Here is a 27514-nt window from a genome sequence, read left to right as displayed (position 1 = left end):
TCCCTCCCAGCTTCCAAAGTGGAACTGTCTATTATGAATCATTCCGTTTGGCTACTCAGAAACCTCTGTGCCCTCAGCTATAAAACAGAAGGTGACAAGGACAGTATCTTCCTGGGAGGATTTTATCAAATCTTCAGATGTTAGAGGCTCTCAGCAGAGTTGGAAATGTTCTAGGTAGTTGTGATTATACCAGGTCCACTTAACTTACTTTTAGCAGTAAAGATAAAACATCACATGGGGAGTTGAAGCTCTGTGTCCCTGTACGTAACATGGGACCTGCAAGGGGTCCAGGCCAGCAAATGGGATGAACGGGGGCCTCTGCTAGAGCGGCCAGAACTCCTCGACGTATTGTCGAGTGACAGCAGTGTGTCAGTCCTGGAAGACCTATGGGGAGGCTGAGCTCCAGGGCAATAATGCAGGATATTTACTATATTAAATATCACGCATATTGAATCTACACCACTCTTACTGTATGTCATGTAGTTACATGACACTGAGTAGTCACTATGTGCCTGGCATTGTGCTAGGCTCATGACACGCATGAACACATGTAAGTCTTACAACAATCCTGTGAAGGGTGTATGACTGCTGTCCCATTGTGCAGACTGGAGGAGGGAGCACCCCACCAGGCAGGACTCAGACCCAAGTTCATCTGACATTTTCCAACCCAGATATGAGTATAAGGAAACAGACACAGATGGCAACTAAGAAATCAGTTGGAACTACTAGAATGATGGGCCGAATCACATTGCTGAGGCTTCTCCCCTGCAGAGGTGGGACTCATGAGCTACCCCAGCGCTAATCTACACAGGAGGGGACCGGGGCCCTGCAGCAGCGCTGAGCCCCCAGCACACAGTGGGCACATGGCCCACACTGTGGAGAGAGAAGAGGTACTGGCCATTACTGTGGGGCCCTCAGAGGACCCTGTTCCCCCAAAGCCACTTCTTATAGAAGGAACATCCATAATCCCTTCAGTTAAAGACTGGGGTCCACGTTGAAAGGTCCAGTATCCACGGAGCAGGGGAGGAGGTAAGCAGGAAGCTGCTATGTCTGTTGCTCCCCTTGCCCGTGGGGGAAGCAGCTGGGAAGTTCGGGGTGGCCCGCACACCTGCCCAGGCCACCATTACAGGTGAGGGGCCCTGTGAGAGGGGGCACGGAGCCCAGCCCTGAGCAGGTATGGGGAGAGGCCTCAGACCTGCATCAGATCGCACTCCTGAGGTCCCCCGCTTTCTGAGGTCCCCAGCTTTTGTTACGTTGCTTGTGCTTTTGAGTCATGAACAAGAAAGGACTGTGAATTCTAGCCCGTGTATTTCAGGTGAGCCATCAGTGCAGCTTTATCTGGACAGAAGCCTCAATTACCCTCATGAGAGAGATTCCAGTGGCTCCAGCTTCTCTCTCCACTTTCCCCCAGGGCTCATCTGAGATTGAAGGCTGGGGGAGGCTTAATCATGAATCACGCGGCCATTTCATTCTGGTCCTCTGTCATCGGCCTGTGCACAGGTCAGTGCCACGGCGGCCGCCTCATTCCACGCGAGGGTCATCCCAGAGTCAGGCAGCTCCCTGGGCCCTGTGGGGAGCCTTGGGCTTGGCCGTCTGTGGCCTCCGTGAGGCCCTCCCATTCCCAGCAGCAGCAAGGCTACAAGAGGCCAAGCTCCAGTGTCCTGCCTCTTCCCAGGCCTCCTCGAGAGAGGAGTGTGTGCTGGGGAGTACTTGTCTGTGCTCCAGGAGTCCCCTTGGCTTCAGAACTAGGGTGGAGGAGGGGAAGGCAGACACCTGCGGGACATCATAGCGTGAGTCTTTCCTTCAGGCCGCGGGCACCTTGGATTCTCTTCCCTTTTCTGGTCAGGTCATCTTTCCTGAGACGTCTGTTTGGGGAGCTGGAGGCAGGGTGGAAGGGAGAGGCACCAGCCCAGGCAATTCCCAAGCCACCCCTCCCACCCTGAGATTCCCTGAGGCCTCCATTTTTGAGACTCAAAATCCAGAATTTACTCCTTTGTTCTCTGAGTTTCTCTGTGCCCTCCCTTCCCTGAGGCCCTAAGCATGGAATGCTTTAGCTGAGGGAATGAGAAGAGCCAGGGGGTGCCAGGAAACTGGGAAGAATGTTGGTAACAACTGTGTTTCAAACTGTTATCCCTCAAAGAAAGCATGAAAGGCAAATGATTAACTGCCTAGTGCCTGGAACACAGTGCATTTGCTTGTTCATTCATTCATTTATTCATTCACTCAGTTTTTACTAAAAGCGTAGCAGGCACCATGGAACCTTCGTGGAAAGGATAAGGTCTGTGTCGAGGGATCCGGCTCACCACCGAGACCCCCGTCTACACAGAGGGCTCTACAGAGAGGGCTCTGGGGTGTGGGTCTTGCTGAGAAGGATTTGCATTTTTCTACCAAAGCAGAAAAGGAGGTGCCTGCCCCCCACCCCCACTCCCTACAGCCCCCCTTTGACGCATACAGGGATCTGACCTGTGCACCCTATTCTGAAAACCTGTCCAGGAACCCAGATGAGAGACTCAGGTGTAGCCAGCCACGTGTTTGGGAGCAATCACTTTATGACAGAAGATGGCCTTTCCATCCTCAACATCCACCTGATTAACTTACAGTACAAAACTGGTATCCTTCACTCCGAGGCTGATTTCCAAATATTCTAAGATCCTGAGATTCCAAGTGGTTGAAGAAAAATAGTGCTTCATTACTCCAGAATGCTGTCTGCCTTCTCGTTCTCTTCTCCCTCCCTGCTCATAATCACCTTGTGTACAGCTGTTCTGGAAGCATATCTGCCTTGGGCCAGGTCTGATACAGCCAGACACATCTGCTACCCAGGTGTTTGACTTTGGAATTGGTACCTAGATGGCTGGAGGGAAGGAGGCCCAGTGGCATGCTGGCCTTGTTTCCCAGGCTGCCTTGCTGCAGGAGCTCACTCAATAAGTACATGGTTTTCCTTTGACTGTTTCCATTATTGTCCTTTTTATGTCAGATGAACTGGAGACACTGGGTACAGATGGAGAATGATGGTCTTGTTGATGCACAACTCTGAGGGCGTCATGAAGTGTGCAAGTCTGCTTATGATGAGATATCCCCAGGATAATTACCAGGTTTTGTTTGAACATCATCGAGTCCTGGTCATTGCCCCTGTTAGAAAGACCAGAGGCGTTCAGCTTCTTCACCTGCATTGGCCTTGCAGATGGTCTCTTGCAGCTCTCGGATGCCATAAACTCATCCCCAGCTGGGATTTTGCAGGTGGTCCAAAATGCTCCCTCCACACTCCCTCTTCACCCGGTCCCTGGGTCCTCATAAATTTCTACTCATCCTTGGGTCCTGCCTCTTTACTGAATACTTGCCCTAACTGTACCTGCAGAGAAGGCAGTGTGTTCTCAGAGGCTTTTAAGGTAATGGGCCAATCACCTAAACAAATCGGTCATCAATATCTGGAAAAGACAGAACCAATGTGAACATTCTGATAATTGTGCAAATATTCCGGATTGTTTAAATAGAGAATGATGGGTGACTTCTCTTGAAACCTCCAGTCTGCATTTTGTCTGAAAAACAAATAAACACCCACAAAAACACACAGAGAGAAGGTGCTAGAACTCACGGTTGTGGAAACCTCTTTGGCTTTGCTCCGTGAGGCGAAAACAAAGTTGACGATCACTTCCTGACAGGGATGCTTAGGCCTGTAACTTACCTCTCTGATTCTCGGTCTTCTTACATGTAAAGTGTGGCTGGGAGTACTGTTCACCTTGTACAGTGCCGTGAGGATTGGCTGTGCAGTATCTAAAGCTTCAGTTACTGGTATTATTTTTTAAAAGTTTATTTATTTACTTAGAAAGAGAGAGCATGAACAGGGGAAGGGCAGGGAGGTGGAGGGAGAGAGAAAGAATCCCAAACAGGCTCCGCACTATCAGTGCAGAGCCCAACGCAGGGTTCGAACTCATGACCTATAAGATCATGACCTGAGCTGAAATCGGGAGTGAGTGGGACACTTAACCCACTGAGCCATCCAGGTGCCCCTACGGTTATTATGTGATATAATTCCTATGATTCGATTTATAAACTAATTTCCATCATGGAATATACTGTGTGTAATTCCAAGACATGTCTGGTGAGCAGGGGAACATGTTTCATGAAATAATTCACATGCAAGCAAAATCACAACGTGCTGACACTAAGGTAAAATGACAGAGCCTTCAGGTTGAGGGTATCTGGCAAGATGTAGATGAGATTGACGTGCCGATGGCAAAACTCGGGTTCTAGACTTCCCTGGGTCAGGAGCAGCCAGCAACAAGACCAAACCTCTGTGTCCCATCCCCGGTGCCCCTGGCTCCACGAAAGTCCATCATCCCTCACCTCCTCACAGAAACCAGGCGGTCCCCACCTTCACCTGCCAGCATTTGCAAGATCTGTTCACATCTCACACCTGTCCCTTGCTGAGAACCTTTCCGTGGCTCTCCATTTCCCTCAGGACAGTGTGCAAACCACCTGAATAGCAAAGGTGGGTCTCCTGAGAGAGTAAACTGTCTGAGAGTAGCTGACGTCACCATCAGCACCGCATCCAACTGTCCAATCACTCACTGATGCATATTCACAAGGCCTGCCTGGGCTGGGCATGTTTCCTAGATACAGGGAATACAGGTATAAACATCCTCTGCCCTCGAGGGGCTTACCCCTCATCAGGTAGGAACGAAACACAATAAATAGCACAGAATATAACTTACTGCCAAGAATTGATAAATCCTTTGAAGAAAAATAAAGCAGGTTTGCCTGTGTAGACAAAAAAAACCACTGGAATATCCTGTAGACCAAGAAAAGTCAGTGCTGTTCCCTCCTGCAGTAAAGGAGAACACCACCCTGCCAGGGTCTTAATATGACCCCATAAGGGAAGGTGAAAAGGTATTTCTAGGGTTCTGGGGTCTGGAGGGTCTCTCAGTGTGGGATCGGATTGGGAATGGGCTGCTTTAAGGATGGTGGACTTCTCAAGTCTTGGTTTGATAAATGAGCACTTTCCCTATGGTCAGGAGCGGTCTGTTGCTCAGATAAATTGCTTTGGGGGAAGTTTCTCAAGCAAATCATGAGGTATTTTTTACTTGTTTACGGCCTTACATTTCTGGGCAAGAATTTTCTGGAACAAAGAGCAAAGTCACGAAAGTCATGTTGATGGAGGCGGCCTTGGTTCCCAGACCTGATGTTTCGCTGCAGGACACAAGTACCTCAGTGCTCTCAGGGCTCAGCCTGCAACAGAGGTCACCCCAGGTCTTTGACTGGGATGCGCCGCGTGACCCTCAGTGTAGGGTTGCCAGATGTCGCAAATCAGAAGTATTTTATCTGGCGACCCTATGAGAGACTGTTGTGAATTTTTCAGTGAATTGTCTGCATATGAAATCTAGATTTTCAGCTTCTCCTTCAGCATCAGAATAGCCTATAGCATCCAGACTATATTCCCACAAGGCGTCAGCTGAGCTGAGCTGCTCCCTTCATACCAGCACAGGGCTGTTTCTCATTCACCGCCCTTCCCACCCAGTCCTGGAAAGATCTGAGGTGGGGAGCTCTGGGATGGACTCAGGCTCGCTCAAATGAGCTGGGTGTGCTTACCCAAGTCCCCTTCCTTCCCTGTGCCCTGGAACATGAGCCGAAGGCTCAGAGGAGCTGGATGTGTCCCTCCAGCCCTGTGAGCCACCCACGTGGATATTTTAGCACTGCTTTGCATTAAATACAGTCACAAACATCCAACTCAGAGGTGTTTGGCAAATAAATGTGACCATTCTATTATGGGTTTTGAAATGTTTGGAAATCTGACCCTTGATTTTGTTATAATCTCTTTGGTAACTGTTATTAGGTGGTGACCTAATAAGAAATTATTAACTGGGGAGCTATAATTTGGAAGCTTATAATTTTCTTAATGGACATTGATTTGTGTAACCTGATTAAAATACAATGAAGCCTGAGGCTTAAATGTTTTATTCTGAAAGGCTGAAAAGATGGGAATTGACTCTAGAAATGTATTGGCTCCAAAACTTTATTGAAATAATATTATTTGAAGAGTTTTGTGAGCATAAAACAATGTGACAAAAAATAGTCAATGCCAGCTCCCGTGGCCTCAGAAAGCTGAGGGAATATAGGTTTCTTCAGATGGAGTCTGGAAAAATGCTTCCAGATTACCTCAGGAGTGGAAAGGAAGTTATGATTCCATCCCACGGCCCCGCTAATTCTTTTCAGCATTGATTCTGTCAAGCAATTAGAATCAAAATGGAGGAAACATTCATAATTGTCACTTATTACGCTTTCCCTGAGGTGACTACTCCCGAGAAGCTTCGGCAGGACGAAAACAAAGCGATTACCAAAGAAATCTGCAGGCAACTGATGAGGCCTTCCTACACACATTCCCAGAAGCCAGTCACAGACAGGGTGGGGATGGTTCCAGATTAAAAGAGGCTTCCACAGCTATGAGTCTTCAAAGAAAATCTTTTGCTATCACGTTGTCAATCGAGTGATAATGAATCTTGTTTCCACTCCCTCTCTCTTACCACAGGCGTACATCATGGGGCTCTTGGTTACTTAAAAGCATGTACAAGACAGTCTACCCCTCCCCCCTCCCGCACTGTACCACACAGAACACTTCAGAAGTGAAATATGTACTCGGTTTGGGGATGTATTTAAAACACCTCCTCCCCTTTTATCATTGTATTTCTTCAGTTGGTATAGGTTAAAATATGAGGTGTGTCTACTGCTCTGAGGATGTTGTTTCCCCCCCCCCAGTTTCTGAAATAATACCATACCTTGGAGATTAATGTTCAGGCTTTACCAAGATTATAATAAACAAATATTGCTTTGATCTAAATATTTTTCAAACGGTTGTTGCTGATTGCTCTCTCTCCCCTATAATCTTTTAAGAAAGGCTTTGGACTTGGCTGTCTGACACCCAGGGGGACATGAAATCAGCTGCCTTTCCTTCCCCCTCATGGTGAGGATACTCTGTTCTCAGTTTCACCCAAATTAGTCCCAGGATTTCAGTTGTCTTTTTTGTCCAACATTCCATCATGCAATTCATTAAAATCTTCACATGAAATATTTAACAGATGAGTTATGTCATAATTCACATTACGGCTCTAAATTGTTATTCATGTGGTAAGTCATTTATCCTGGACATTAGCAGACCTCTGGAATGGGCTTGTATTTGATGTAAGGAAGGTTAGAATTCTTTTCCTCAACACCCCAGAACTGTGGCCTTATTCCAAACCCCCCGTTGATCGTGAAATATTCCCCCAAAAGTGACATGCAGATTCATTTGTTAGTTCGGCTTGCAATTAACTATGTTGAAAATAAACAGAAGAAAACATTTAAACAAATGTGGCCTGGCTAACAGCTATTACAGTTGACCGTTAATTAAGGCAAGTTGGAATCCAAATGTGCCAGCCCTTGTTACTGTCACCGCTAGCAATCATTGCCATTGTACACAAAGGAACGAAAAATCAGGGGCTCTGTCAAAGGGGGTTGAGGACAGGATGGGCGATATTAAGCCAGCCGAGTAAAAATAGCCACTACCTTGCTTGAGAAGTGTAACCAGCAGGAGCTCATTTTCTGGAAGAGATAACAAACGTATGGCCAGCATTTATTTGTAGAATGTAGGTTTTGAGAAAACTTGTCCCACTCAGGGTGCCTGGGTGGCTCGGTCGGTTGAGTGTCTTTTCCACTCAGGTCATGATCTCACAGTTTGTGGGTTCGAGCCCCGTGTCAGACTTTGTGCTGACAGTGCAGAACCTGCTTCATATTCTCTCTTCCTCTCTCTCTCTGCCTCTCCCCTGCTCGTGCTCTCTCTGTCTCAAAAATAAACATTTAAAAAAAATTTAGGAGCACCTAGGTGGCTCACTCCGTTAAGCGTCTGACTTCAGCTCAGGTCATGATCTCACAGTTCACGGGTTCAAGCCCCACATTGGGCTCTGTGCTGACAGCTCAGAGCCTGGAGCCCATTCTGGATTCTGTGTTCTCTCTCTCTCTCTCTCTCTCTTTGCCCCTCCCCCTCTCTCTCTCTCTCTCTCTCTCTCTCTCCCCTTCAAAAACAAATAAACATTAAAAAAACTTTAATTTTTTTAAAAAGCAAAATAAAAGTCCCACTCTTAAGTAATGAAATACATGGGGTATTCTTAGCAGATATTTTATTTATTAACTTATTATAGTTTCAATTTTCTCTGATAAAGATGCAGTTGTCTACATATCCCTATCAATGGATTGGATCTATTACAAAAGACTTCTCTTTATGGGCCACACTAACTCAGGGTCACTCTGGAACCTTTCTCTGCCTGAGCACTGGGATGAAATAGTTGTCACATGCTGCCATCAGTGACCACTCGGTTGAGAAGCTTTGTTTGTTAGGTACCCTGTTGGATGAACACATGAAGCTGCCAGACTGGGGACAATAAACTTCTTGGATTCTATATGCAGACCTGTCTAGCCTTGTCCTGAGTGTGCATAAGTGATCACAGTTCCAGAAGGGGTGCGTGAAGGCCTTGAACGATAGAGCACAGCTTTCCTTAATATTAGGGGCCGGGGGCGGGGAATCCACTCTAAAAGCTTGCTCATAGACATTTCTAGCAGTGAACAGGATGGATTTATCCTGGGTGGATTTTTTTTTGTTCAGTCTCAATATATTGGCACAAAAAGTTGTATGTAGTGGTGAAATACAAGAATAACGGGTAAAAACTCTGGGAACAAATCATAGCAGGAATGCTGACAGCACTATCAAGCCTTTAGAGTGTTCGAATACACACCATTTTATTTTGTACCATTTACCCCCATCCCGCAAAAGTTCTGTGCAGAAGCTAAAGCTGGTATGACTGTCTTTTCAGGGACAGAGAGGTGAAGTAATACATCCTTTGCACACAGCAGTCTTAGAAACAGGGTTCACATCCAGTTCTTTCAGTAAAACTTTTCCTGGTTATAATTGGTTGCTGGCGGCTGGATTGTTCTTCTGTCTCCTGGATGAGCTCTCAATGTGTATCTGAATATACGGTATGGCTGGGAGAGTGGGCAAATGGAAGTAGGGGTGTCTGTGTGATCTTGCGTGCCAGGCATGGTGAGCACTATTTTACAAACCGGATTTGTGCTCCTAGGGGTATGTTGCAAGTTGAGGCCAAGCCCACAGAAAATTATTTCTAAATGAATACAATATGAAAAAGTTATTTTATTTCTAATTTTACATGTAACATTGTTCTTTGGCGGGTCTCGGATTACACTTGAATGCATGTCTATTAACCTGATATGAGATGCATGCATGATTTCATCTTGAATGCATTTGAATATAATAGCACTGGAAATGTAATTTGTATTCTCAAATTTTATAAAGCAAAATAAATAAATCTTGGGGGTGGTAGCCACATTGAGCATATTGCATTGATTTCTTTGGGTTTCTCTCAAACTAATTACCAACTTCCCCTTGTAAATCCAGGTCTTCTCACACTGGCAGTTCTAAATGATCTAAATCCTCCATACCTAAGTCATCCTCGTTTCTTGCACCTCCAGGGAGTGGGTAGCATGGACAGCTCTGTGGAGAACTTTACCGTTGATCCTTAAAGAGTGCTAATACCCAGTTCCTCTCTGATGCTCCTGCTATCAGTGATCACTGTCCAATAGAACTCTCTGTGATGATGGAAATGTTGTCGAACCACATGATCCACTATGGGAGCACTAGCCCCATGTGACTATTGAGCCTGAAAATGTGACTAGCACAACTCTGGAAGTAAATTCTTAATTTTATTCTATTTTAATTAAAATAGCCACATGTAGCTGGTAGCGACCAATCTGGACAGCACAGAGCTGGAGCATTTGAGGTGTCTGTCCTGATTCAAGCACACTAGTCACTGACATCCCCACGTGAAATGGCTACGTGTTTAGGTGCATGGATGATGCTCTGTGCTCATCTATATCCACTTGGGAATCCTGAAGTGCCATCCTCTTTTCAGTGATTTGACTGCCCTCTCCAGGTCCCCATCCCTGGCTGTTTTGTCTTCTTATCAGTACACCCACCCCCTCGCACATACTGGGTTTCTGATAAATATGAGGAGGAGAAGGAGGAGGAAGTAGGTAGTAAGGAAGTTACAAAGTTGAGGAAGGAGGAAGCCTGGAAGATACTTCACTGAAGGTATGTGGTCTGCATTGCTGGGATGAAAATCTGTACCGAGGCCCTCCTGGAGTACTGAGGAGAGTTACAGGAAAAGTCACCTGAGTAATTCAAACCAAAAGTGATGTCAGTACTCCAGATGCCTGAATTATCTCCTGTGAAAGGGCCTGGGGCTCTTTGGGATGGCAGTTCTCGCAAAAATGGTTTTGTTGTTTTGCTGATTTCCAAAGACCTTACCAGTATCTGGGCGTCACTGTCCTAGAGGCACACACAATATTGGCACATTGGGAAGGGCCCCAAAGGATACCTTTTTCTGGGTCTATTCCACTCCTGAAGGTGAGTAAGGTACCACCCTATGCTGTCATGGAAAAAGGGGCTCTTGTTCTATGGTCATGGTGAAAGCCCCTGACAGGGGGTCTGGGAGCTTTTGTACTCAAATGGAAGTGAGGAGAACCCATGAGCTCCAGGAGAAATATGTTGATGATTTTCTGGACTGCCTAAAAAATTTCAAACCCCAGGAATGGTGTTTTTATTTTCTGCATTCTCTTTGGGACTTGGGTTTCACTAAAGCATTTTCTGTCCTTGTTTTCCTTATTAAATTAGCAAGATTGACTTGAATCAGAGTATACTGTTATGGCTTAAAATGTTGTTGAAAGAGCAAAATAGACAGGCATGACAAATATCTTGGGTTCCATTTGGGATATGTGAGGGGTGGGGGAAGAGAGTGGGACTTGCTGAAGTAATAATGATTTTCTTCTGATAAGAGTTGAAAAAAAAACCCATGTGAAACAAAGATAAAGGAAAATAGTGAAAGGAATCTAAATTTCTGTTTGTGGAAGCTCCTATTTGTTTTCTTGAATAGAGTCGGGTAGAGGATGCTCCTTAAGCATTTTTGTCTGTTTGGCGGGGAAGTGGCCGTTGGTGAGGGGTGGTATTAGGTTTTTTGTTTTTCTTGTGGGTTTTTTTGGTGTGTGTTTTTTCTCTCCGCTTTAAATCATTTTCATGCTTAAGAGATCATTAGCCAAATGTACCAAGTGGCTGGAGGTGCCTAACACTTCTTGTCCTCTCCCACTGTCTGGACCGTTTCCCTAGTATTTCCTCTTCAAGGCCTCCATCATGGACTTTCTAAAATATCGATCTGTGGTCCTGCCATATCTCTGCTTAATCTTAAATGGCTCCTCAGACCCCATAGCAAGTGTCAACAAACTTTTTCTGTGGAGGGCCAAATAATGTGAATTTTAGGCTTTGTGGGCCATTCAGTCTCTGTTGCAACGACTCAGCACTGCCGTCACACCATAGACAGTGTGGAAACAGATGCGTGTGGCTGTGTTCCAATAAAACTTTATTTATAAAAAGAGGCTGGATCTGGCCCAAGGCCTGCAGGAGACTCTTTAGATGCGTGGGCCCAACATTCAAGACCTTCAGCTGTTTGACCTCAACCTGCACAAGCATGTCCCCCACTCCCATTCCTTCAGCCTCAGAAGAGACTGTGGTCTTTTAAAAGGCTGCATCCTTTCATCTGTGCTGTTTCCGTGCTTGGATTACCATCTTGCCTCTGCTCTTACTTTTCCTGCCAGTCAGGTCTCCAGGTGTAACCTTGCACAAAGCTCCTGCCAGCTCTCCCAGGCCAAACCCGCTCCATCTATTGTGCTCTTCAGCCCTGTGTGAAGTCTCTGACGTTGCCTTTACCATGTGGCTACACCACAGCTAGACACCATGGGATTATGTGTTCTCCTTCCCCTTAGCACCCAACTGAGAGCTCAGCATAGGGAAGGCCACTGAACAAATGGTCATGGAGTTGACTTGCCAATGAGCTTGTGATTCCCTTAATCACAGAGAAGTATGTTAGCTTGTAGGCGAAAATGCTACGAAACCAGATGTGCTACCGGGAGCCAGGGGCCAGAGTTGCTGACAGGGGCAGGGGGGGTCAGCCAGCAAAAACACAGCCAGGGCAAAACCAAGCAGATGTGGTAGTCAGGACTTCAGACAGCCCTGTGGCATCGACCTCACGGCCCACATGGGGGTGCGAGGAATGAGGAGCAAGGAAAGCGGTGTCTAGTTTAGGGCATCGGGAGCAGGGAAGGGACACAGCATGCTGGAGGGGGATCAGAGAGAAGCAGCCCACATGATTAATGGGATGGAGGGGCTGACTCAGGAGGAAAGATTAAAGCACTCTGAGGAACTGGGGTGCAGGCTGAAAGGGGCAGATGATAGCAGGCTTCAGGAATGTGAGATGGATAAACACCCAGGAGGGAATAGCAAGCTTCATTAGGGAGGTGAAAATTGGGAGGGGGGGGGGCGTCCATCAAAGGATAGAAGGGGTTCTCAGAAAGGGCATGGGCTGCTGATGGGGAACCCAGGTGAGGATGGGTGGGCCAGGGGCAACTCTGGGCTACTGGAACAAGAAACGCCATGGAAAGGCCACTGTGGGGTGACGCTTTCAGGAAGCCCTGTGCTTTATCCTTTAGCATCTAGAAGCCTGCCATGGTTGTTGGCCATGGTCTTCACAAGTGGCCTTAGAATTACTGACTGCCAGCCTGGGAAGAGCTGGCTGGGGACCAATGCCAAGGAGAAGCCGCACAGAGAAGCACATGGAAGATGAGAGAGAAACTCACCTCCACTCTCCTCCTAGACACCAGTGAGTGGATGTCGCAACGTGAGGCCCTCTGTCCTGAAGTCAGCTCTCTGCTGCCCACACCCTCCCTGTCGTTGGTAGAACCAGAGAAACTCCTCCAAGCCGCTTCTTAAGGGCAGGCCCTCACCTCTGCCTGCTGTGGATCTGAGCAAAGCCCAGCCTGCTCTGCAGTGCCCTCGGTTGGCCCCTCCCCAACTAGGATACGGCCTGTCAGGCGTTTGGGAAGGTCAGATTTATTGGAAATAGCAGCACACAGCCTCCAGCCTCCAAAATCACATTCCTTGAGGTGTTCTCTGAAATGTTCTCCAGGGCCAGGAAGAGCAGCTTGTGTTGCAGTCTGACAAAGTGGTCCACGTGGTGGCAGGTCCCCCACAGCCAGTTTACTAAGGCCTATGGAGCGGCCGTGCTCAACCCTGGCTGCACATTAGAATCACTAGAGGCTGTTCTTCAGTTATGCTAGGGCACCTGGGTGGCTCAGTCAGGTAAGCATCCAACTCTTGATTTTGGCTCGGGTCATGATCTCACAGTTCATGAGACTGACCTCCACGTCTGGCTCTATGCTGCCAGTGCAGAGCGTGCTTGGGATTCTCTCTCTCTCCAGTCTCTCTCTCCATCCCTCCCCTTGCTCATGCTCTCTCTCTCTCTTTTAAAATAAATAAATAAATTTTAAACGAAAAAATCTTCATTCAGCTACCCATGCCTAGACATCACTCCGAGGAAATCTAGTTTAAATGGTCTAGGTGTGGAGGGAGAAGGCATCCCAGGGATCAGTCCTTTCTAAAAAAGTTCCCCGGGTTCCAACGTGTGGAGAACTACCACTGCAAAGCCTCTATTTGGATGTGATTATAATTCATATTGATATTACTCTTTTTTCTCAATAACTACTGACTGTAATGTCACCTGAAAGGTTTTTTAAAAGGCAAGCATTTACCGATGGGTCATCTACATGCTCAGCACCTTGCTGGGGGGCAGGGATCCAGTGGGGAGCAAGATCAGGTACCTGTCCTTTGAGAGCTTATGGTCCAGAAGGTGGGGAATGCTTTGAGCAAAGCCACGTGAATCCAGAGTGCTGAGATGGTGCATTCCAGAGACTTCCCATTCTGCGTTTTGCGGCCATGTTCACTCTAGCCTTATCCTAGAGGCTGAGTTTCTAAGTCCAAAGGTAGAAGATGAGTCCCTCCAAATGTGCATACCTCAGTCAACCTTGACTCTCAGGCTTGCTTCAACAATTTTTCTAATAAGTAGGAATGCACTTGACGGTTATAAGAGTAACAGGCCAAGACTTTCATAAATCTTCAGGTTCCTGAAGTTAGTATGGCAACGATTACCTAACTGGGGGATTAAACATGGTGGCATGTGGGATCTTAAGAGTATTGAGTGAACTTCCCCCACACCCCAACCATGTCTTTCCTTTGATGGGTACTGTTATTTAGGTTGAAGTTACTTTAGGTATTTAAGTAAAAGAAAACGTGTGGAAAGATAAATAACAATACTGGTGGTGTGCAGATGTGGCAAAAATGGGGAAGTCGGTGTGCAAAAGACTGAAGTTTGCAGAGTTGCACTGGGACCAGTGGCGTCCCGCGTGGAATCCAGTGTTTCCAGCACAGAATCGCATTCTTTCTTTCCAAACTCCTCTAACATCTTCTTACCATCTGATGAGCCTTCTGCTCTGCCTTGAGCACTTTCCAAAATGGTTTCAAGAGTTACATCATTTTGGCTTCAGGGAGAGAAACAGTGTGAGCTTGTTCCTGTCCTGATTCTAAGGTTCCACCAAATGTTACTTCCCAAAGTTTCAAGTCACTTTCCTAACTTCTCTCTCTGTATGTTTCTCTCACTGGAACTGGCATGCGCTGTTGCTCAAGGGAGCTTTTCATGGCCAAACAGAATTGTGTAATTCCCTCAAAGTTCCTGGGGAGAGAAAATCATCGAGATGTGGATACTGGGGGCCAGTTTAACGAAGTCACATCATAGCAAAGTGACTCCCTTCCAAACACCAGCCTCGTGACAAGTGCTTTCCAAACGTTGTATCTCAAAAACACATGCATAGTATACATTTTACACATGCAAGTTCATACAGTAATAACTGAAACAAGAACCCAGAAGAAGCAATCGTTTTCGAAATAGACTTTATTTTTTTCATTCCTGTTTTTAGCCTGGGTTTGGGAGGGGAGTGACCACAAGTGTATGAATTTTAGAAACACACAGGTAATGTGTCTCCAAAGAGTCATCAACAGCTCTGTGCGTATAATTAGCCTTGAGAATTCCTTACCTGAAAGGTAAAATGTCTTAGTTGTAGGCTTCACTGTAAATTTAGTTTTTAAGTTCTTATCTGGTATGCTTGCATCAACTTTTCCCCGTGACAGATAACTTTCAATGATAATCTTAAGTAATTGTGGGAAGGAATCTCTAATGCCTTGTTTTATTTATAATTTGTCCCAGCTGTAGGCATTCAGATGAAACTTGAATTTTTCCAGAGGAAGTTCTGGACTGCCAGCAGACAGGTAAGTTATAATCAGCGTATTGAAGCATTAGAGACACTGTTATTATACAGGTGTTCACATTTGGGGACCCGGAGCCTAAAGTGCCAGATTTCCGATGAATGTTTGTAGAATGAACTGCTGGCCGCTCAGATTACCTTTCATTTCACTGCAAAATAAAAGGCTGTCAGCATGTTAGACAGCACATGCTGGGAAAGAAGGCAATTTGCTCCTACAAAATGTTTTAATTGTGAAATCAAGATAGTGATCTTCCAAAGGAGCAGTTTTTCTTGTAACTATTGGTGACTTTTATGAATTTCCACAGTGATTTTTTCCTAACTTTGCGGTGCCTGGTTATCTATTTGTGAATTTCCTTATTGCAGTTTTGAAGGCCTTCGCATAACTAGATCTGACTAAGCATGCATCTGACCTCTTTGACCAGAGAGGGCTTCTATGCCTTGGAAAATCTGGAAGGCTTCCTTCTTTGCACTGTGTTCTCTGTATTGAGCAATCTCAGTAGTATTTGTGTAGCGATTCAGTGGAAATGGCAATTTTTCCCCAATTCTAAATGTTGGGGGTAATATATTATTTCTTACATAAATACTTAAATAAACACTTTAGGAAAGTATAGATTAAGACAGGAGTGTTTTTAAAGAGTCACTAGCCTTTATAAATTGTAAATTAAATACTCACACAGTGATATTTTTTGTTACTCAAAGATTTGAGATCTTAAAAAGATATCAATATTGAATGGCAACATAAGTTAAAATAGGCAACATAAATTAAAATGAAAAAGAGTCAGTTCCCCCCAAAATTGTTTTTTATATGACTATTTGGAGTTGGTATTGATCCTAGGGAAAGCAGACAATACTCATCTTGGAGCATTTCCTTTGTTTGTTTGTTTGTTTCTTTTTGAGAGAGAGAGAGAGAGTATGCAGGCGCATGTGGGAGGGGTAGAGTGGGGGTGGGGAGAGAGAGAATCTCAGCCTCAGCCTGGAGCCCAACATGGGGCTTGACCCCACGAACCATGAGATCATGACCTGAGCCGAAATCAAGAGGACGCTTAACCGACTGAGCCACCCAGGTGCCCCATTGGAGCATTCCCTTTGGATGAAATTTGGTTTTTGCATGAAAGGCAAGGAAATAGCTTGTTCTTGAATAATTAAGTGGCAGCCATAGCAAATTCTGGAATGTCCAAGTAACAATACCTTTCCCCTTGCTTTCCCCCCACCGCACAGTGTGCCTCTCTGGATGGCAAATGCTCCATCAGCTGTGATGACGAGGTAAGAGGGCCCCTGGCCCTGTTTCTGCCCTGGTCAAGGGGAGGTGACAGAGGGTGCCTTCTCAAAGAGGAAGTGCCTCTGTAAAAGGAGCCATGTCTGACAGATTGCTTGGACCAAGCTCCAAAAACTCAAGCACATTTGCTTTCTTTTCTTTCTTTTTTTTCTTTCTTCCCCTAATGAAATAGTTTATAAGACTTTGAAAAATGTGCTTAAATGTCCCATGGATGGCACTTTTAGAATTTTGGCATTTTATAGGAAATAATACAAATTGCTGCCATTTGAAGCTCACATGACAAGTCTCACAGCTTTTGCCCCATATGTTATCTCTTCTCATCCTGGTAGTAACCCAATCAAATGGGTAGGAATGATCATCCCATTTGGCAGAGGGGGAAACTGAGGACCAGACAAATGGCTTGCTTAATTTCATGTAACAAATGAGATGAAAATGTAAGGAGTTGAAAACTCAGGATTTTTTATTCTAGCATAGTGTTCTCTCCCACACCTCCTTCCCTCCCTTCCTTTCTTTTTATCTCTCTCTCTGTTGCTCTTTTGGGAAGAGGGATTTGAATCCCACCCGTGAGCAATAAGAGAAAAAAATGTACCACTGCCATAAATCTACCCCTCAGACTTATGTTTTCACAGCATTTAATCCTGTACACTCTCTGCCCCATGATTTGGAGCAAACAGGTATGTAGAGGCCTTCCGTGGTGGCTCAGGTAGCCTTTCTTTCGCTGCAGTAACTAAAACATTAGTCAATACATAAACCGGAACTTATAAATAATCATATTTATATTCCTTCTGGTTACCACAGGGATTCAACAAATCCTAACCAAATATAATGTCAACACAGAAAGCATAGATTAGGAATATATTTCAAAAAAGTAGGCAAAAACAAGGAGAGAAGTATAAAAGGGAAGCCGGGATGAAGTTAAACACAAAAGGCTCAGTCCCCAAAGATCATTGTTATATGAATCACTATCCAAAGACTAAAAGCCAATCAATTAGCTTTTGAGCAGAAGTCCAATTTTCTTTGACCATCAGATCGAAAATAATTTTCCTTTAGGAAAGAACATTTTGTGACACCTTATGATCTATGCCCTCTAGTAAGTTAGAGAATGCCATTCAGAAGACACTCAAGAAGCCTCAAACCTCTCCTCTGCCTTTGAGACATTTATTATCATATTGGGGTACTCAGCTCAAGACAACATGGCTCAATAATAATATTGGTTAATCAGTGCCACGAGACCCTGTGTTAAGCCCTTCACTCATATAGTAGGTACAATTACTAATCCCAATTTATGGCAAGAGAACTAAGGATAGTTTGTTGGTTAGTTGGGTGACTGGATGGATGGTTGGTTGGCTGGTGGGATGGATGGTGTTTTGGAGAGTTGATTGGTTGATTGGTTCCTGGGTAGTTGGATGGATAGATGGATGAACAGTTAAACAATTTGATGAATAAAACCTGAGGCAGTCATTTTCCTATATCCTCACTGCCTCTGTGCATCCTCACATATAAAAGTAAGTGGGAATGGGTGCCACTAACCAGAGTTAGAAACATCTAGTATCTATTTGTTGTTCAATGACTGAATTCACAGGTCATATAGCACAGTGGTTAAACGAGCAGGCTGCAGAGTTAGAACAGCCGGCTTGAAATTGTGGCTCTGACAGTAATGAGCTGTTGTCCTTGAGCAAGTTTCTGAACCTCTCTGTGGGGATAGGAATATCCACCTCACAGGGTAATGGCGAGGAATGAATGAGATAATGTATGGAAAATGCATGGTACAGTTCCTGGCAAATGGTAAACACTCAATAAAGGTCAGCTATAAACCAAAAATGTCAACAGGCTTTTTCTTCCCTTAGAGTTAGTGGCTCCCCTGAATCTAAAACCTCAGACAGCAATGGCATATGCCCTCTAGGAGTATTGGCAGCCTCCCCTGGGCCCAGTGAGCACAGCACACATGCCTTCCTCACCTCTAATGATCTTCTTCAGCGGTCACTGGGATAAGCCCTCCTATGAATGTCATGGAAAGGCCCACATACTTGGAAAATTACACATTGAGTTTGCTCTCATTTCTGAACTTGATCTGATGCTCAAATATCGTCATCCTGCACTGTGAAACTATCATCCCTTCCCCATTTTTGACTCTAAGTTTGGCTTCAGGCAACCAGTTGACATAGTTTCACATGGAAATGCCAATCCTGCTTTCCCACCAAAGTCCCTTCCCACCTTTCAGCACACTCTTTCCATGTGTCATTCTCCTTTCATGACTTTTAATTAAGCCTTTGAGACTATGTCCCTCCCTCTCCCCCAACTGCCCTCGAGTGATGAGGTCCCCATTAAAAACAGCTGTGGGGACTCATTAAGTTCACATGCTCTGGCTTCTCCTCTGCACTGAAGACCTGGCCCAACTCCCTCAGACTTATCAGACACGCTTTGCTTTGGACCCATTCCAGCCCTTCTGTCTCCCTCCATCAGTAGACTCCCTGAGCCCTGGCTGGAGTGCCCTGGGCTGCTGGGTGGAGTCAGTATGGCCAGATATCTTCCCATCTGGAAGAGTAGACATCCTTAGTTGGCCCAGGAGGTGCCTGAGCCATGTGACTTGGAGGGCCTGGCCGTGGGTCTGACTGAAGACTTTTGAGGAGCTCCATTCCATCCTGGGTGAATGTCAACTTTAGAGATCCAGAGGCAGTACTTCACACACTCATTCATTCCCTCCAGACATGTTTACTAAGCCCTTTTATGTCACCCCTGGGGATTCAATGGGAAGTAGAGTCAGAAATGGCCTCTTTCCTACTGGAACTGACTGATTAGCAGGGAAGACAAGTGTACGTGATTATCCACTGTGATAAGTGCTGTGAATTAAACGAAAGGGGTGATCTGGGAAGGTTTCTCTGAGGAGATAACATGTAGGTCAACTGAAGAGGGAGGAGATGACATTGAAGACAGTGCCTGAAGCCAGAGAAGAGCTTCACGGGCAGAGAATACCACGTGCAAGGCACTGGGGTGGCCGAGGTTACTGCACTCTATGCAAGCGTGGTTGGCATTCGGATGGAAATGGAGAAGGAAAGTCCTGCCCACCTCTAATCTCAGCCTGACCTGTGGCACCGTTGTCTCACACTCTCATTTTCTTCTCCCACTCATCTTTCCAACAGCCTCCCTCTCCTAATGAGAGCACCAGAATATTTGCAAGGAGAGTGGAAGATGAGAACGTTCTCCCCTACTGGGGCAATTTGGAGGAGATGTTGGGGGCAGTGAGTGGATCTAAAACTTCGTATTCCAGCGCAGCTGCTACCCTTGCTTGTCCAGAGGAGTCAAGATAATAATCAATGACTGGACTTTGTAAGGCCTTGTAGGCATTTCCTCTGGAATCTGAAGGGTCTCCTCGAAGTAGGACAGACTCGGGAAGGGCTAAATCCAAGCCACCTGGTGCCTCCATGTCTAGAAAGACTCCAGTCAGAAGGGGGTTTGACAGTCAGTGCAGTAGCTATTGAGGGCAAGGGCACAGGGGATCCTACCAAGCACTTCTTTCCAAAATAACCACTTTGCAACAAATTGTTTAAAAGACAGTATCTTGATAAAGATAGTTGGCCAGTGATGAATAGATACATCATGTGGTGTGAAGTAAGGGTCAGACTGCTCTACAGCTGAAATATTAGGGTTGAAATTGTGAGACGTGGAGAAAAGTAGTAAGGAGTGACCCCTTACAGTGCACACCTGGAATGCAGAGACCCAGGCCCTACCCTCAGATGGAAGAACCAGCCCTCCCCCTCTGTCTCTCTTCCTCTCTCTCCCCACAAATGAAAACAACAGGCAGTATGATACTGGGCTTCTAAGTGAGTTGTTTCAAATCATTGCTCAGCCTGCACCAACCAAAACAGGCAGAAGGCATCCCCCAAAAGAAAAAGGTTAAACAGAAAGCAACAAAGTTCAGCCAACCTGCCTGCACAACCTCTTGCTATGAACAATGGAACAGCTTCCCTTTCTGAGGAACTCTAAATTCATAGCATTAGGATACTAATTAGGATAAAGATGGTGCATAGTAGGTGATCAATAAACACTGTTTGCCGAGTGGATGCAAGCACAGGTTTTTGACGACTTACTGTGCCCCGTGCACCTTACACTGTGCTCAACACTTTGCACTCACCCTCTCATTTAATCTTCTCAACAACCTAACAAAGGGTTCTTGCTAGCTCCACCTTTTAGGTAAGAAACCTGAGACCCACAGTGGTAAAGACTTTGCTCAAGGTCAACTGATAGCAATTGCTCAGAGTCTCTGATTCTGAAGTGGATGTGTTAGCCTGGGGGCTAAAACCACCTTCTGGTTAACACAGCCTTGGTGCTGTGTTTCCTACTCCCAAGTACCCTTCCTCACTGCCTTTCCTTACCACCTGTGACTGCCCAATTCCCATGGCCTCTAACCTCAGGTATCTACCTAATCTGCCTTTGGGACAGGAATCAGACCTCTCTGAGCAATCTTGACTTACCCAATCATCATCAAGAAATTTTTTTTTTTTTTAAGGAAATCAAGTTCTCTCTGCCTCTCTTTCTCCCTGTCTGCATTTTTTTTCAAACAGCCTCATCCCTACATGTTTTATCAAAGGTGGCTGTGGAATAGGCACTTACAATATCTGTCAAAATGTAGAGCTCTTTCCTCCAAGCCCTTCTGTCTGACTGTCCACCCTTAGGACAGGGTGATAAGTGGACACCTTCTAAGATGCTTGGCTTAGTTTGTGGGGAAAGTAGCATAGTGACAGAAAACTGAGAAAATATCTCCTCTGTTTTCTTTTATTGGAGGAAAGGGAGTATGGAGAAGACAACTGAATATTAATTATTGTAAAGAGACATAGAGAAAACAGTTGATCAGACTGGAATCTGGCAATTCTGTCCTTACTGCCCCATAACCTGGTACTCTGCTCACCTAAGTCCATGGGCCGACTCACCTACACCACACTTCCCAGTAATCATTTAATCTAAGCACTTGCTGGTAAGGCTGCCTCTTCAGGAAATCATAGTCACATTAATGACACAGCATCCTTGATTTTGACCTTGGTTTTTTTTCAGTGATTTGTATCACAACCTTGGCCATTCTGTTTCTTGCTTAAAAGGGTGACCAAGTATTTTTATAATCAGTGCAAACATGAAATTCAAAGCTACCCATCAATAAGCATGGTCTTCTCTGCCACCAAGTTCCTGTCATGGAATCCTAACTTAAGGGGGAGCCGGGGGTGGGGGGGGAGAAATGAATGAAAAAAAAAATGTTAAATGGAAACATAGCCCGAGAAGTAAATGCCAATTTGTACTTGGTGTAGAAGAAACAAGTGTCATACCTCAGTCCTTACCCAGGAGCCCACCCACTATGTTGGAGCAAAATCTGAGGCACCTGTGAGGAAAGTGGAAGCTGAAATATATAATCCTCCAGGAGCCTTGGCTGGCCCTCTTGTTCCTCTTTCAATTATTTCTGGTAGGATGTAGACTAATGTGACCCACATGACTGGATCAGTAGTGCATGTGTAGACTATAGGCTAGCAGAGCTCTGGGAGATTGCTCTGGGAGAGTCTAACCTGCCAGTGTCTTCCCATGTGATTGGAGCTATCGCCAGCATCACTTTCATGGACTTCATGGAAGCATCCTTCTTTCTCAAGATTTTCAGTTGACTTTTATATCTCTTGGCCTTGTACCTGCTTTGTACTATCCATTATTTACAACATTGGACGGAGAGGTAGTCACCCTGTAATAGCAAGAGTACTCATTGGCTAGGCATGTTTGAGTGGAAACTAATTTTATAATTAGGGGTGGAGGTGGGTATGATGACTTTGATTCTCTATGCAACTGGGAGGATTTAGTCAATACCCACACGTGGAGGCCAATTCTGTTCTTGTATATTTATTAATGAAATGGAGGTTAGCCTCCCTTTGCTTCAGTAAAGGATCATGACATTCAAATAAACAAAGATATGGATTTGTCTAACATGACCCATGGGAGCCTGGCTTAAAACTCATAGGAGTACTAGTGTAATCTACAGCATTGCTGTCCAAGAGAACTTTCTACAGTGATGGAAATGTCCACAGGTATAATCACCAGCCAAGGTAGTGCAAAGCACTTGAAATGTGACTAATGCACCCAAAGAACTAGATATTTAATTTTATTGAGTTTGAATTCACAAAAAAATTAAATTTAAATCTGCATATAGGTAATGGCTGCCATGTTGGATGGCACAGCTCTATGGGATTGCTTTCATAATGCTATCTTCAAAAAATGGAGAAGGTTTGTCAAGATTCCCACCCAGCAGGGCCCAAGTAGTGTCCATACAGCTAAAGAGCTTCTTCAAATAGCAAGAGTGGAACCTGGTTACCCAAGTCATTCATTCAACCTTCTTTGGACAACCGAGAAAAACCCGATTACTCACCAAAGCAGCCAACTCTTTTATAAAAGGTGCCAAATACAGTTGTTTGGGCCTCTTTAAAAAAAAAAAAAAAAGGTGCCAGCATGGCTTTTAAGTTTCTGCTGATTCCCCACCACGACCTAGTAATAAAGGATGAAACTTTTGGACCAACTCATTGCTGGACTTTTGTGCCTGCCTGAAAACAACTCCACAGATAGGCAGATGTCCCAGAAAACACCAGCCCTGTGGTGGCCCGGAGCTAGGGGGAGTTTAGCTCAGGGTAAAGATATGTTACAAATTAAATGTTGCAGTCGGTATGTAAAGCTGCAATAAATAGAAACTGAGTTACATCAAGGATGGAATTAAACCTTAAGTTTAAACCCCACAGCACTGTAATTAAAACTTAGCCTGTAGCAAATCATTCACTTGAGATTAAAGTACTGTGGGGGAAGCAGAGGTTTGGGTTTACCTTGCTGTCTACAATTCATAAGTCTGAGCTACCAAAAGCTAACAGCCCTGCCCCCAAATCCAGCTCCCAATTAAAAACACAGTTTGAAAACCTTTAGGAGGCCTGAGGGGCCCCTTTAACAGAAGTCTGCCCCTTCCCCCCTGCCTAAGTCTATGAACAAATTAAAAAATATTACCTGGTCCCCTGATGGTCTTCTGAGCCGACACAGTGTTTTCATTAATACATCATTAGGGTAATGACATTGTGCTGGCGTTTTGCTTTCAAAACAGCCTGCATTTCAGCCACGACACATGCAGGCTCGGGGCCTGTGAACACTTTGTTCCTGGGAAATAGTCTTCAGGTCATAGAAAGGGGTGGGGGTGGGGGGTGGGGGAAGGAAGATAAACTGTAATTAATTTTTTAACATGTATTCTTTTTATCCTAATCTGGGATGTTCAAGGCTTGCTTAGTGTTTTGTTTTTGTTTGTTAGTTTTGCAAAGTAAACACTGGGGTTAGCTTAACCATGGCCTCAACTCCTAGAGCCAACAGGCATTTCCAATTTCCCCCCCAAACAACCTACAGTAGGTTTCTCTCAGGTTGGAAGTACGTCATTTTGTGTAAAAGCAGTCGGAGGATCCAAAGTTGAAACTGTGGTATTTTTTCTTTTCTAGACTGTGAACTGTTACCTCATAGACAATAATGGGTTTATTCTGGTATCTGAAGACTACACCCAGGTGAGTGAGAAATTTCTACCAACTCAAAGTAAGGAGCTCAGGATGGGCGTAGGTGAGGGGAACAAAGGATAGTGTTAAAACTTTGAGACAATGATCTATATTTAAGAAGTAATAGCAGGAGATTATTAACCCTTATTTCTGTCCCTCTAAAAATATCACAGCCTACTTCTCAGCAGGCCCCAAAGAGTTTTTACCTCCCAGTTGGGGGGTGGGGGTGGGGCAGAGCCCAGGGTCTGCTTTCTCACTCATAAAATGTTCAATTTGTAGAACACTTGGCCTCAAAAGTAGAGGTGCCTTAAAGAGTTTGGACAATTTGAAGGAGGTTTCCTCCTTTTGATATTTAAATACTTTTTCCATATATATATATACACCACACACACACACACACACACACACACACACACACATTCCAGCATAATTATTCCTTATGACTTTCTTTCTGGTTTTAGCTTTTTAAAAATCAGTTATCTGGGTTCAGGGATAAACTTGGGCTGTCAACACTCAACACTGAGGGAAAAGGATCCAGAAAGAGAGAAGAAATTTTCTTCATTTGACTGAGCTGTACACAGTGTGAGGCAAGGGAAAAGATATGGGAAGACACTCAGCAATGGGGCCAAGAACAGAAATCTCCAGAAATCTCCACTGTGTTTGGAAATCAAAATAAGAGTTCAAAACAATAGCATTGTAATGGAGAAAACAGGTTTCTCTGTCTTTTTTAAAGTTTATTTATTCGTTTTGAGGGGGTGGTGGGTGGGGGGAGAGAATCCCAAGCAGGCTGTATGTGGTCAGAGCACAGAGCCAGATGCGGGGCTCGAACTCACGAACCATGAGGTCATGCCCTGAGCCGCAATCAAGAGTCAGATGCTGAACCAGCTGAGCCGCCAGCGTGCCCCAGGTTTCTCCTTTAAAACTATGCACAGAAAAACTTGTTCTGCAATTAGAAATTAAATTAGCCTATTCAGAGATGGTAAAACACAGATGTGTTTAGCAGTGTGGCATGATAAAGGAACACTAGAGAAGGAGGTGCGTGGTCTCTGGGACGTGCTCTCTTCCTTCACTAGTTTGGGGGTGGGGGCGCCTCACATTACCTGCCTGAGCCTCCTGGTGGGCTCTGTAAAAGGATGATTGACAGCCATTTTATAATGAAGTCCCATTTAAATCATTTGAAATTTTTTAGCAGTCAACACTACGATAGGGCTATTAATGCCTAAATAAATTAGTTAATTGTCCTTAAGTTGCTAAGGAGTCTGACCTCAGTGCCTTGTTAATTTATCAGAACTGGCTCTGGGTCACATGTGGAATTGTGCTTGAATTTCCCTTCTTATCCACGAAAATGTTGTGGGAATCTTAAGTGCACCTGTGATGAGAGAAAAGCTACAATGTTAGAAATTAAACTGCCCACAGCCTGTCTCCTCGGATGCTCACCATCACTGGACATTGGACAGTTGGTAAAGATCAGATAGGAGTGAGCCCATGACGTAAAGCCAGTCTGAGAGAGTGCAAGAGCCCAGAGGCCTATGGTAATATGCCTGTTTGGCTGGGAGAAAAAAACCCCAAACTTTCAAGAGTCAGTGGAGCAGGAATCCAAATTAACCACCTTTGAGGAGGAACCCTGTCCTCCCACCAGGATGATGGAGGGCTGAGATAGGAGCCTGGTCCCTGGGTGTTCTCGACTGGCCCACAGTGTGACCCACTCCTACCCAGTCCGGGCCTGCACGTGCGCTCTGCTCCCTGCTGGATCTCTCCCTGGGACAGCCCTGCAGCGTTGCCCAGGGAGCCAGCTGGCCTGCTCTGCCTTTGTTTGATGTTGTCTGGTTTCCTGCACCCCAATTAGGGTGGTTCTTCATCTAACAACCAGTTCCATTGACACTGGCATATTTACACACACAAAATACAAATGTCCTAGCTCCTCGCTACAGCACACACTCATAGAGTTTCCAAAAGATCCCAATTGTCCCTGGAACGAAAGAGGCAATGCTCCATATTTAGTCAGTGAAATGTCATTTCCTTCTTCTTCCTCTTCTCTTTCGTGACTTTCTGACAAAGTCTTGCTATGCCTTTCTGCCTGAAAATTCCCAGGAGCGTGCTTGAGGTCACTCAGTTGTAATTTGAATCAGGATTTAGCTAATACAAAGCCTATGGAATTTATTAATTCGGGCTCTGACGGTAATGCCCTCCACTCACCCCACACAGAAGTTATAAATCCTTAGAGCACCCACTGTAGACATGGGGGTTCTCTACTGGTCTACACTGGCTCATTCCAGGGTGTTGGCAGAAGAAGGCTGTTGTCCCAAGCTCTTTTCAGCTGTACTGCCTACACCCTCTCCCACGAGACCGGGAGGACTATGGCTCCAAGAGCCTGGAGGGATGGGCAAGGACGTTAATTTTTCATCCCACCATTCAGAGTATGCAAATCTCAGCCAACACCAAGAGCTGGTCTGAGGCAAAAACATCAATCAGGTGGTGGGGAAGGGCTGTTACGCCCTAAATGCCCTGAGGACGTAGGGGTGAGCCATTAGAGGTCTGATTAAGCCTCTTCAAGGGGCTGGGCCCTGGGCTGCCTGATTTGTCCACATGGTAACTGCCCAGGGACACAATCGCGAGTGCTCTTCAGAAAGTGATTTTGAGAATAGATGCATTATCAACAGCAGGAGATTTATAGGGCCGATGAAGAGGACGGCTACATTTCCCTAAACAGGTCATCCAGGAATTATAAACAATTCTTTTTATTACTGCTTGGGAAGCCCTCTCATAGCCTGTTTCTTTCTACGAAGTAGGGTTTTAATCACAAGAGACTGAGCGCAGATGAAGGTTTACTGCATCCGGGTGTGGGGGGGTGGAGGGGTGTGTGCGCGCATGTCTGTGCGCGTGTGCGCGCGCATGCGTGTGCCTTTCAGTTCCAGTGCTCCGCATGCGGTTTGCGAAGCCGGCGCTCTTTGCAAGTGCCGCGTATGGTGGAACCTTCCCGTCAGCTTTGTAGTCTGCTGCGTAATCCCACCACTTCTACTGATTGTGAGGACATACTCCACTTTAATGTGACAGCGCCTTTTGCTCCAGAACACAGAGCTGCGCCCGTTTCTATTCTCTGGTGTTTGGGCACATTGTTTATCTATACTTCCTCCTGGGTCTTCTTTTCTTCCCCGCAGACTGGAGACTTTTTTGGCGAGGTCGAAGGGGCCGTGATGAACAAACTGTTAACAATGGGCTCCTTTAAAAGGTAAGGATTTTATGGTCCCCTGCGCCCCCTGGAAAAGTTTGCCTAAATAAAATAAAACGAACCAAGGTCAAATAAAGCAAGCCCAGACTTGACCCCTGCCTGGTTTGTACGGGTGTTCATACTTCAGAAGATCTTGCTGAAATTCGATGCCTCTTGCATGAGTGTTAAGAGTCACAGAAACTCAGCTCACAATGGGTTTCCTGTTCACCCAGAATAGGGTTTATTGGA

The 27514-nt window shown here is 45.4% G+C and overlaps 1 protein-coding gene across 7 annotated transcripts in view; it reads left to right on the top strand.

Moving 5' to 3' along the window:
* The window catches only part of CACNA2D3 (calcium voltage-gated channel auxiliary subunit alpha2delta 3), a 1033852-nt gene that overhangs the window by 929643 nt on the left and 76695 nt on the right, over positions 1–27514 (top strand). For all 7 annotated transcript variants that reach the window (XM_053220354.1, XM_053220357.1, XM_053220355.1 and 4 more), the window contains 4 exons: positions 15183–15244; positions 16459–16503; positions 24007–24069; positions 27216–27286. In XM_053220354.1, coding sequence (XP_053076329.1) covers positions 15183–15244; positions 16459–16503; positions 24007–24069; positions 27216–27286 — 241 coding nt within the window. The remainder of the gene's footprint in view (positions 1–15182; positions 15245–16458; positions 16504–24006; positions 24070–27215; positions 27287–27514) is intronic.

Source organism: Acinonyx jubatus, chromosome A2 (genome assembly GCF_027475565.1).
Source record: "Acinonyx jubatus isolate Ajub_Pintada_27869175 chromosome A2, VMU_Ajub_asm_v1.0, whole genome shotgun sequence".
Classification (NCBI taxonomy): Eukaryota; Metazoa; Chordata; class Mammalia; order Carnivora; family Felidae; genus Acinonyx; species Acinonyx jubatus.
The sequence above is the reverse complement of the archived record's forward strand: the minus strand, read 5'-3'. Positions and strand labels throughout refer to the sequence as shown.